Here is a 12,559-nt window from a genome sequence, read left to right on the forward strand (position 1 = left end):
TTCTCAGGCGGGGAGCTTTGGGCACGAATTCTTTCATCTTAGCTGCGGCATTAGTAGACATAGTTAATTGCTCTAAAAAGTCATCACAAATAGCTCTCTTTTGATAATTTACCTTCCCTGTGAAATCTCTTCGTGGTGCCATCTTGGAATTACAGTTATTTCAATTAAAACTTAGACAGACTTCTGAGAATTCAAGCACCCAGCGATACCAATTCAAACTATAACTGTCAAGCAATATGCAGAAACTTACTCGTTTGCTTGAAGAAATTCGCTCTGTGCACCGGTTCCTCTGCAAGACTCTTCGAAATGACGCCAAGGTTTCAGCTGATGTGAAGCTTATTACGGCAACTGAGCATTGAATAGAAACATTAAGCCACATGCTTCGACAATCAATTCGTAATTGAATTCGAATAATGGCTCCAACGGATCACAAAGAATTTTCTAAGTGTCTTGCCTTTTCGCTGCTTCGCGAAAGATAAAAACCTCACATCTTTTCATTGCGAAACAGTGCCATCCATCGGATCCTGAAAGATTTGCACGTTCTTTACCTTACCTAAGTCATCCTGCTTAGAAATGGGCCCCGCCTTCCTTTCGTTGCTTCGCGAAGGATAAAAATCTTGCATCTTTTCCATGCGAAATAGCGCTAACCGTTGGATCATCCACTATCTGCTCGACCGTTATTCTTCACGGTGACCGCTTGTCTATTCAACTAACCATGACCGCCACCGCTAGTGGTTCTTCGCTGCTTCGCGAACGGTAACCATCTCGCATCTTCACCATGCGAAACAACGCGAGGCACTCGATCAACTTCAAGTTGATCGGTCTTTAGTCTTCGAAGTGGGCCCTCCTAGCAAATTCACTCGTCTGCAAACTCCCTTTAAGTATCTTCCACGTGGCTATCACTGATTTGTCCAAGCGATCTGACAGTAGCCACATCCGAACTGCCACGTGTTTCACCGTACCATGCATTTCATCAACACCTCCCCCTTTTTGAACAAACTGATCCTGAAATCTAATTGGAGCCACATGTCCCATTGACTGATCACCTTTTACAACAGTCGGTCATCCAGCTGTATTGCCACCTCATCCGCCACGTAACTTTTCGCTGCTTCGCGAAGAGTAAATTTCACGTTACTTTGGGCTGCGAAACAACACGCACCTTTGGATCTTCTCGGAGATGCACTTTCTTTATCTTGCAAGCCACCCTTTCGTTGGGCCCATTGCCTTTTCGCTACTTCACGAAAGGTAAACTTCGCGCATCTTTGCCATGCGAAATAGCGCCGACCGCCGCTAGATCTTGTCAAAAATGTTTGATCTTTAACCAAGGGATCCGCTTACCTTTGGGGCCCGCCATCCTTTCGCGAAGCATAAACCTCATGCATCTTCCCTTTGTGAGACAGCGCCATCCGTCGGATCATGAACAAGATGCATGATCCTTAACTCGTTCTTTAGCTTACCTGTCGGGCCCACCAATCTTTCGCTACTTCGCGAAAGGTAAACACCGGGTTACTTCCCTTTGCAAGACCGTGCGCATCGTTGGATCAACTAGAACTTGCACGATCTTTATGAAGCCCGACAGAGAAATGAAAACTTAGGAGAAGGCAATAAATTAAAAACATTATTAATGACCCGCCTAAGGCAAAACTTAAAGGGGGGACCTCTTCTCACGACGGACTGACCCTTCCACCTAAGTGGAAAAACTAACAATAAAACAAAACGCAAGGATTTCAAGATGGAAAAGGTGAATTGCAAAAACCCTAAACCGACCAATAACCCTCAGAAGCAGAATGAAGAAACTACGCACCATTTTGCAGATTTTAGCAGATTAAAGAACAAAAATCACCCAATAATCAAAATAGTGATAACACGCCCAAGTGCATAGATGAGTCACTTTATTAAAAAATGCCCATAATATATAAAGTGAGCGCTCAACATCAACTTAGGGAAATGACTCTTAAATATTTTATTTAGCAACAATGTATTTCTTGCTTAAGCAAATATAGAATATAATGTAAAGTCATAATCCCTTTGAATCAAAAATACCTCCATGGGCATCCAGACTTAGGCTATAAGTTGATAGATTAAATATCAAATCGACCCCCTTTATGTCATACACCAGTTACGCCTAGGCCAAGGGGAAAGTATTAAAAAATACTTTAATTGTTATATACCGAATACTGCTCAAAATAATTTGAAGGTTGTAGTCCTGAAAACTGCACTGCCTACCATAACTTCTGAACTGGACTACAACAACCTGCCAAAAATAGCACTGCCAAAAATAGTACTTACTATAAATAGCACACTGCTAAAAATAGTAAGTGTTTCCAAAGTGATTTTTACCACATTCTGAGCAACTGTCGTAACTTACTAAAAATAGTAAGTCCGGAAAAGTCTTCAAATTCGTTTGCATGTCACACCATCGTGAGGCTCTTTGAAAACCCAGAAAAACCCAGAAAAATAAGTTGTCTTCGCCCTCACTTACTAAAAGTAGTAAGTTTGGAAAAGTCTTTGGATTCAGTTGCATGTCACATCATCACGAAGCTCTCTGAAAACCCAGAAGGAATCCAAAATCAGAATTGTAAAACTCCAACATGCAAGCCACCAAAACAAACCCTAATTTTGCCTCTGATTGACCAAGGGATCTCGGGATTGGCCAACAAACCCCAAAACAAACTAGAGCGGAAAAGGGGACATTACAGAAGAAAATAAGGAAGTGATGCATTCAAAGGAGAGACATGATGAAGGGTTGTGATTCTTTTGAAGGGAGGTAATTGTGAAAGGTTGTGACTATTGCAAAGGGTAGACATGGTGAAGAGATATGGCTCTTCCTCACATTGGGAGATATATAAAGGAGAAGGTTTCATTCGAGAAGGACATCCAAGGGAGATCAATTTCGAGAATAATTCCTCAAAGGCGGAAATGAAAAGTGGTGACTCAAATCTTTTGAAAGGTTATAACCCTTTCACCTATAAAGTATAAAGGGGGGCTTACTCCAAGAAAAAGCTCAATACATAATCACTCATCAATGCATCAAGAAATCTAAGCAATCTATGAATCAGCAAAGGTCAAATCAAACAACCTATCAATTAGCAAAGATCAATTCAACAAAGTGGTTAAACAAGCAATCAAAACATTGTCAATCATCAATTCACATCTTGAAATCAGAAATCAATCTATCAAATCAATCAATTCATCATTCAAGCATCACTATATCAAATCAACATTCGTTGAATCAATCACTTATTCTAATATCAATCATTCAACAACAAACCATCAATCAAGGAAAGCAACTCAATAAGCTCAAGAGAAGATCTGATTAAATAGTAACATATCAAATTCTTGTGGTATGCAGAATTAATTTCTCAATACATCTATGTGTTTATGATAATTATATCTGGGTGGATGTATATATATCTAATAGATGCATGAATTGTTACCTATAATAGACATATGTCTATGCACTTGATAATATATGAAACACTATATACCTACAATAATCAATTGTGCTAGGGTAGGAAAGGGAGTGAAAGGAGGGGGAACAGCATACATGCCTCACTAGGTACACCACCTCATGTGAATGGTTAAGGACCACGTGAGGCCAAGGGGGACGGAGTTTCCGCCCTTGGGCCTAGGGTAGGGGGTATTCGGGGCACCTTATCATGTCTCCCAACTCTACCCTTGTTATGATTGAACCCCAACATAATCATTTAGATTTATGTGTTATATCTTTTCTTAACCCTAGAAATGGATGTATTACATGGATTATATCTATATTATTATCTAGCTTGGTTGCAGGTTTCCAATGCAGACTTATCTCATCTTATTTATGAGTAAAGATTATATCTCTAACTATATTATGTTCCTTGTTTCATTTGGATTTGTGAATTTAGGACAAATTACATGGTAGTTCAGGAAAGGGACATTACAGAACATAGGAAGAGAGCTTTTGGGATTGGTTGAATATCTGCCTGAACCTTCTGCTGAGGGTTGTTATCCTCACCTAGGGAACTTTCTCCACCTGTTATTGCACCATAAATCTTCTCGCTTCTTCAAAATAACATTCAACCTATTTCATCTCAACCTACTAGTACTAATAATACAAAGAGAGTGCAGTTCACCAATATGACAGGAAGCCTGTGCAGTTTAAATATAAGATTTCTACTGCGAATGATATTATTCAATCTGTTTTATAAAAGGCTTCTGTAACCAGCCATGTAGAGTTCTACACAATTGGCTCCAGAAAACTTTTACAAATTAAGACTACCAACAAAATCCATGCACCACAACCTGTTTTGTGACAGCTTACTAATAACAATCAGGAAATGAAGTTTAAAGATCAGATAGCTGTTGTGTTCAGAACTGACGATACAGCTTCCCCAGTTCAGTTTTTAGATGAATAATTACTGTGTAATGACAGAAACATGAGCTATCTAACGAGTCTGATTTGCAAAATTAAAAGATCTTATATTGATCTTATTGAATCATGGAAGTTTTGGTACACTTAACTCTAGTCTAAGCTACTTCAAGAATATTGAAGGCTTTTAAGTCTTGTTTATAGTGTTAATGTTTTGGATCCTGTTTTTTAAAACTTTTACAGTAGTCTTTTAAGTTAACCTAGTCATGGATTTAGTTTTATAAAGATTGCATAAGAATTTATTAAAAATTAAGCAAATAGAGATAAAGAATATTGGAAGAGAACTTTTAGGAGTGGTTGAATTATTTGTAGAATATGGGTTCAAGCTGTGGCATCAGCAACAAGTTCCACTAGATGGACTACAAACAAAATAACTAATTGGAATTTGTAATTAATACATAACAGTGACATTGGATATTTAGATTCAGTGGCATAAGGGTGATGGCTCTAGAGCTCTAGAATATTCAAGCTTATTCATTCAAACATTGCTTATGCTAAAAAGATTTTTTGAAATTTACGTCTTGATAAAGAATGAAGTCAAATGATATTCAGGAGTGTGTTATAATACCAGCAAACATAGCTCAAATTAACAAGGAACTAACATCTCACATATTCAAATTCATAATAGGCAATCTAAATCCCCTTATGAGAAAGGAATTTTGTGATGAAAACTAGCCATTCCATTAAGGAAAATCCTTCATTGATTAAGAAGAAGCTCAACTGAAGGTTCACTATCAATTGCAATCACAGAGGATGTCAATCTCCTTAACCCTAAAAAGTTAGATATTGGACATGTAAATAGAAGCTGAATCAGAGCTGAGCAAATTGGAATATAATTTTAAGGACTGAATTGCATTAGGAGGCCATGACAGAAGCTTACTGTCACAGCAAGGCATTCTAGACTACTACGATGGATTTACCATTCCAACCAAGATATTGACATATATGGAAACACCAATTTTAGTGCATTTGTCTTAAATAAATTTGCATGTATGAAACATAATTTGTGACCTATATAACATTAATTTATACCCTAAATAAATGGATGATATAGTTTTATACCCTTTGACTTCTGTAGGAAAAAGTAAAACCTTTTCATTTGATGACAGATAACACTTAATGGAGCTTAATTGAACATATTTTGTAGAAAGAAGAGTTCAAATGCTTTTTTCGGAAGTCATCCTCTCATAAAGGAAATCTTTATTTGTGGCAACAATTTATCAGATTCGGTTATATATTTTATCATGTATATTTATGCCTATTTTGCTTAACTTCTAATTTTATCATGTATTTTGCAGAAGAGAGAATTAGAGTATAATAATGAATGAAAACTTCCACAGGCATTTTTAGTTACTGTATGTTATAAATCATCTCCAGATGATCTCCATAAGTAGTAATCCCAGATTCTCACTGACATTTTTTCTCTCATATATGTAGGTAATATTTTCAAGGCAAGGGTCCACACTTCAAGGCTTCAAGCACACACTTTTAAGCATCTGTTAATGAGAGGAATAGTACACATAATCAACAGATTTGTGATTTTCACCCCCCAGCCTCTTTCGCCATTGGCATGCTAACTTTTTAACAATTGTGCTTGAGATTGTCTTTCAAGGATAGGAAGATCAATCTGTCATCACAGTTATATTGGAATTTAGATTCAAACATTTTACTAACCATGAACATGCCAGACAACTATTTGAGGAAATCTGAATGTAAATGGTCTAATTTCAAATTGAAGATGTAGACTATTTGAGGTTGTGAAATATATTTATTAATTAGCTGCACATTATGTGACTAGGCATGACTGAAGATATATAAGGATCATATTCAACAATTCTCCTTCAGCTAGTGTGAAAAACATAAGAGACCCCATTTATTTCTCATAGTTACCAAATAATACCATACCCTAGAGTGACATGGCACACCAATGTATCATCCAGCTAAAATAAACTGGACACTCACCTTCTAACTGCAGTCTTAATACTTTCCTTTGAGAAAAATGAGTGGCTAGCCTCCTCAAGAAAAATCGACAACTGGTGAGAATCTTCATATGCTGTTCTTGCTCCTTGTCCAGATCCAATGAACTGGGCATGTGCCGCTGAGTAACGAAAAATTCCAAGGTCAATTTTGTAAAGGATATCTGGAAACTAGTTACAAAAATGAATTCCATGAAATAGAGTGAACAACTAAATTCATTATTTTGAAGACTCAAGGATGTCATGCCTGTTATACCTGAAAATGATAATCTTATCCATGGTAGTAATTCTTTACTTCTACATAGTTCTAACCTCTGAATATTGATGACAATGTCTAGATAGATTTTGGTTAAAGTTGCATAATATTATTATTCAGTATACATTTAAAAAATCCTGCATGATGACTGGAATAAAACCTTACAATTCATTTTCCCTACAGTAGAAAAAAAAAAATTTAGCAGAGTGATTTCTCAAAGGGGCATTATATGCCTAACACATATTGATTATAAAGAGGAAAGGGATTTACTTTTAAACTGTTTGAAGCCTCCCATGATGTACACCATTTTTTAGTTTAATAGGGATGGTTAGAAATAGATCTTGCATAGTCTCCAAGAGGGGCGTGCCATCTGGGCCTAAAAGATGGAATAATCACCCTTCTCAAACAAAGTACAGAAAAGAGTCACAGTGTCCTATATGGGCATAATCAAGTAAAAAATTGAAGAAATTTATAAGACACAAGTATGAGCTGCGTAGTTTTTAGTATAATAAAAGAAAAGAATTTTTTTTTTGATAAAAAAGCTATATGAACAGAGTCCAAAGACTGTGAATGGGAAAAGAAGTAGGGAAACAATGTGGTCTAATATCTCCCCCCACAGCCTCTATAATAACAAATTAAGAGGTTGGGAGTTGAAATGAAGAGGCAAGAGAAACAATATCCTAGTCCTCTTCATAAAGCATTTCAAATCACTGCTAAACTTCTTATAAATGAGTATAGATTGTATTATGCTTTAAAATAGGATATTGTTGGATATTATTTGAACAGTCACACCATGTTGAAGGAGAACTATATACTGCTAAATTGTGACGATAAGTATGTTAAAAAATCATTGAGTGTGTTAGGAGCTAATATTTTGGTAGGTCAGTTTTAAAGAGCATCTGTATCTGCAGCTGTTTTTTTGCATTGGCAAATAATCATTTTCTAGATCATCATACACTGTGTCATTGTCAGATTTCCAGTCCCATTGCTCTCTCTCTCTCTTTCTCTCTCTCTCTCTCTTGCTGCACAATGCAGAATTGATTGGCTGTCTGGCTATGAGTTGGTAAGAATGGAAGAAATTTGACAACCCAGATTATAAAGCATAACCCCAACATGAACAATATGAGAAAACACAAAGAAGACTCAGCTGATGCTCTATTAATATTAAAAAGATAACTTCGAAATAAAGGTGTTGCATCAATAAGTTATATAAGATTGGGAATCACAGTTTGTTACCATCACCAATTAGAAGAACACGTCCATCCAAATCACTCCAACAATTCAAAGGCAGTCTATCCATAAGCTTTCTTTCTAGTATCAACTCTTCTGGAGTTTGTATGATGGTTTCTCTAAGCTCTTCCCATCCTTTGTACTTATTTAACTGCATTAAAGCTCGGGCCTTAGAACTCAGATTTGTATCAGATAGCTGACTTTTCCTCTCAGCCATTCTCAATATCCATATTGTATAATCTCCTGTATATAAATATGTTTCATCAATATCACACATGTTTATCAAGAATGGAGCATGCTTTCTCATTTAAAATTAAACCTTTAAATAAATCTTTTCATTTCAATGCATCAAAAGGAGATTTTCATATACCTGCATTAACCAAGATACAATTGATCTTTCCATCTTCCTGGAAACGCACACAGATCTCACCCATTCCAAGACCTTTAACAACCCTGAAAAAGAGCACAATGCACATCTTTATTAGAATGAGTGTGACCTTTAAAGATTGCCTTCTACTAGCCATTTGGAGAAATTAAATGCTACGGTAATAGAAAATAATAATGAACCCATGAGAAACTTCTTTTGAGAAAAATGTGGATATGGTTGATTGAAGAAAAAAGGAAAATCTAAATGCTTAACATCACAGCATTCAGCGTTATCATTTTGATATGCTTTATTCCTCACACTATTAACCACAAGACGCTTGACAATGGCAATCCTGGAAAATATCATGGTCTCTAGTAATTTTGCATTTACCTTATAGCTCCAAGGCTTTCATTACTCAATAATATCACGAAACAATGCTTCAGATTGGAGGAACAGACATCAAGACCAATTGCTATGGGACCTCAAAACAAGCGTGCATTGTTCTCAATTACTGTCTAGTTTTAATTTTATACATTAATGCTTGTCATATTGACACAAGGCCTACTTGATCCACATTATACATCTCCAAAGAGGCCATTCCTGCTTTCTAGAGACATGTTGGCTGCTGTAGATGGCACATAATGTGTTTTGCAATTGTTATAATAACTATACCCAGCTAGCATAATTAAGTGGTAAAGATAAAGAGTTACCACAATAAAGATCTAGATTCAATCCCCTGTGGGAACTAATGAGCAAGCTACGGTTGTGTTAATGCAGAAAAAAGTACACGCTGTGCATACCCAGGGACCAGGCTCATATCTGTTATGTGGACCGAGGATCTAGTAAACCCTCATTGACCATCTACAAAAAACAATTATGATAACTTCTTTTAGAAGTATACTAAATAAGAAATAGACAATATTCTCTCTTAACATTGTTGACATATGCTATAAAGGTATATAATGTTTCAAGAAATATTTTCCAATAACACAGATCTTGTGGATTAGAACAAAATTAGTCTAGATTCTTCTCACTTTCTCTAAATTGATCTAAAACTTAGCTGCAAAGACAAGTCGGGATATAATACCTTTTCTTTTATCTTCTCGCATCAGTTGAATTCAAATGAAAATTTCTAAAATTTGATGTAAATTTTTATTCTTAAGTAGGTTATTAATTAATATATTTTTCAAAATTTTCTTGTGAATCTTTCCTCTCAAGCAAATTCTTAATTAATATTGTTCTTGGGGGATTTGAAAGGAGGAGAATGCATCTTATAGGACAGAAAGAAACATGTAAGTTGCACAAGTTTAAAGATTTCTGAGAGACAAAATGTATCTTGCAAAGGCTAGAAAAATTAACTTTTGGCTCTCTCCTAGTAGAAAGATTTCTGAGAGACATTTTGATTTGACTCATTTCACATTTGTGTACTTAAACTTCAAAGTGAATGTTAATTCTTGTTTTGAAAGTTCAATGTCATTATATTTTCAGATTTTCTATTAATTATTAAATTATATTTTAAAAACATTTGGCGTCTCCAAGTACCCCCGTCTCCTATTTTGAAAAAATAGGCGTACCGGTACTGGTACCAGTCTCCAACGTCTCCGAGTACCCCCGTACCCATGCAACCTTGATCCCATGCCACCAGAGAAACTCCTTTCAGCGCTCTCTTGCTTCAAAGAAAGCTGGAGCCATGTTGATAGTCGTGATTTTTCCAGTTAGTAAAAGTTATTAGCTATTCCACACTTTGTTAGGAATTGGCAGCAGATTAGAAGTTGACTTGGAGCTAACCAATTACTGTCATCAATGCACCTTTGATATTTAAAACAATGATGGCCAGCTTTCCATTAGCTTTTGGGATACTGCAAATATCCCATGCCACCAGAGAAACTCCTTTCACCGCTCCCTTTCTTCAAGGAAAGCTGGAGCCATGTTGATAGTCGTGATTTTTGCAGATAGTAAAAGTTATTAGCTATTCCACACTTATGTTCTAATTGAATATCAAATGGGATACCCATATATCTTATGATTTCATCCAGTTTCTTCTTTTATTTTTTTCAACCAAGAAGGTGAATCATCTTTGACAAAAAGAGAAGTCTCTGTTATTGTGCTTACTCACTAATGCTTAATATCATAGATTAAAAAATCAGTAAATTTCTCCCCTTGCTCTCTGCTTCCTGATGATTGATCATGGAGTGCAATCTGAAACTTTGATTTCAAAAATTCTGAACACAGTTATATCCAGAAGCATTATTGAACACCCAAAATGGTTAAGTAAAACTCTCTAATAAGTTGCAGGAGAGGTGTTTGGCAATTAACTCCCTGGGAAACTTGTAAAACTAGATGAATCAGCGCAAATTACTCATCTAGTGGCACATAGTGACAGTCAAAGGCAGAAAAGTATCAAAAACCCCTCAGTTTTTGTATTTTCTCCTTCATCTTTTGACCTTTGCTTCTCTGATAAGAATTTTTTGATTTTCAGGTGATTCTAACTGATTCCAAGTGATTGTGGACTGATTCAACAAATTTATTTACAGCATCTGAAAGGTATGCAACTCTTTGTTTTTATTTTCTGATTTTAGTTTTTGTTTTTCTTTTCCTTTTGTTCCTCTTACATTCTAGCAAATCTAGGGTCTTAACATTACTTCTTTTTTTTCTATAATGTCTTTGTCTAAGAGTTAGGATTTACGATATTTATTTTTTTCCTTTTCTAATAGGGTTTCAATTTTCTAATATAGATATGGCATTGACAAGTGACCTAAGATTTGGCAAGGTTGGGGACTCTAATAGGAAGTATTGCACACCAAATATAGAGATAGGAATGGTGGTGTCCAACTATTGTGGGTTGCAAAGAGAGGAGGCATCAACTGGCTCAAATATCAACTTGCACATATGCCTAGACAAGATGTGCATCTATGTAATTCAATGGTGCTTTAGTTACACAAGAGTTTAATGCTCTTCTTGGATCGTATGAAAGGAAGAGAATGGAAAAGAAGAGGACAACTGAGGAAATGGCAACTATGATGAAATTTCCTTTGGGGTCAAAGACTGATGTAGTGGGCTCCAGCACTAGTCCATAGATACAAATCTCTTCCACTACAAAAAGTTATATCTGGGCTTACAATCATAGCCATAGGGGTTCTTTATTCCTTTTTCATACTCCTAATGCACAACTTTTTTTCTAAGCTACATAATTGAATTTGATTGTTTGGTACTACAATAGCATATCATTCAATGTTGTGAACCCCTATTAGGAGTCAATGGTCAATGCATTAACTTCCTTGTGGCTTTAGGTGGATATTTGGTGTTCTTTAAGTCCATTGATACGTCCAATAAAGACAAATATTGTCAAGACCCTAATCAATATTGTTAGATGAAGTGATAATGAGGTGTCTGGAGAATGCAGTCCAAGTTGTGACATAAAATGCAACAGCATATGTGGAAGCTGGGAGACTCCTTGAGGTGAGGCACCCTTCTACTTTTTGAAGCCCATATGTCACCCATTGCTTTGATCTTCTCATCCAAGTTGTGAAGGACACTACAACAACATATCTAGCAAATGGAAGACTAATTGAAGGGAGGCACCCTACTACATTTGAAATAGAAGGAAATTTGTTTCTTGCAAATATGTGTTATTCTCTTTGTTATGCTATGAATGAATTTTGGGTGGAGTAACACTCATCTAGTGTAAAAAAGCACGTGTTTGGGTGTGTTAGAGGAGTCCCCATATTGTATTTCTTTATTCCTTTGGAGTAATAAATATCAAGTATTTTCTCCTGCATTTCTTATGTTATTGTTGTCTTGCTCTTGTAGGGTGGAGTGGCCCTTCATCAGTGGTATCAAAGCAGGATTTCTTGAGCATGCAGACAAAGTGCTGAATGGGAGGCAATCTGGCACCAATATTTGTAGGTGGAGTGTATGATATTTTTGTTGTCCTCCAATAGAGGTTGAGAATGGGTAGAAGATGCACATAGTTCCTCCACTAAGAGAGAGTGGGTAGAGGAAGAGAGAGGTGTGTCTTTCAAAAATCTTTGTTGGGTAGAGGATAGATGTATTTGAGTTTGTTGAAGATGTATGAGCAAGTTGCAAGAGGAGCTACATAGAGAAGTTATGGTGCAAGTTTTCCTGAGTGGGTAAATAGATCACCAAACGTGAGGTAGTTTGCACTAGGATCTGATCATGTTGATGATTTCAGAAGTTAACGTCGAAAAAGATAAAGAGGAAAATGGCATTTGTTATCGGCTAGGTTCTGAGTTATACTGTGCTTGAGAAAATGAGAGAGAGAATAAGAAATAAAAAAAGAGATGAATTTATAAAGT

General features: G+C 36.2%; 1 protein-coding gene across 1 annotated transcript in view; it reads right to left on the reverse strand.

The window, feature by feature from the left end:
* The window catches only part of LOC131037956 (zeaxanthin epoxidase, chloroplastic), a 101,784-nt gene that overhangs the window by 19,525 nt on the left and 69,700 nt on the right, over window positions 1-12,559 (reverse strand). The window contains exons 4-6 of the mRNA XM_057970223.2: window positions 8,247-8,329; window positions 7,883-8,119; window positions 6,377-6,512 (exon numbers count right to left, since the gene is read on the reverse strand). Coding sequence (XP_057826206.1) covers window positions 6,377-6,512; window positions 7,883-8,119; window positions 8,247-8,329 — 456 coding nt within the window. The remainder of the gene's footprint in view (window positions 1-6,376; window positions 6,513-7,882; window positions 8,120-8,246; window positions 8,330-12,559) is intronic.

The sequence above is a fragment of the Cryptomeria japonica genome, chromosome 9, assembly GCF_030272615.1.
Source record: "Cryptomeria japonica chromosome 9, Sugi_1.0, whole genome shotgun sequence".
Classification (NCBI taxonomy): Eukaryota; Viridiplantae; Streptophyta; class Pinopsida; order Cupressales; family Cupressaceae; genus Cryptomeria; species Cryptomeria japonica.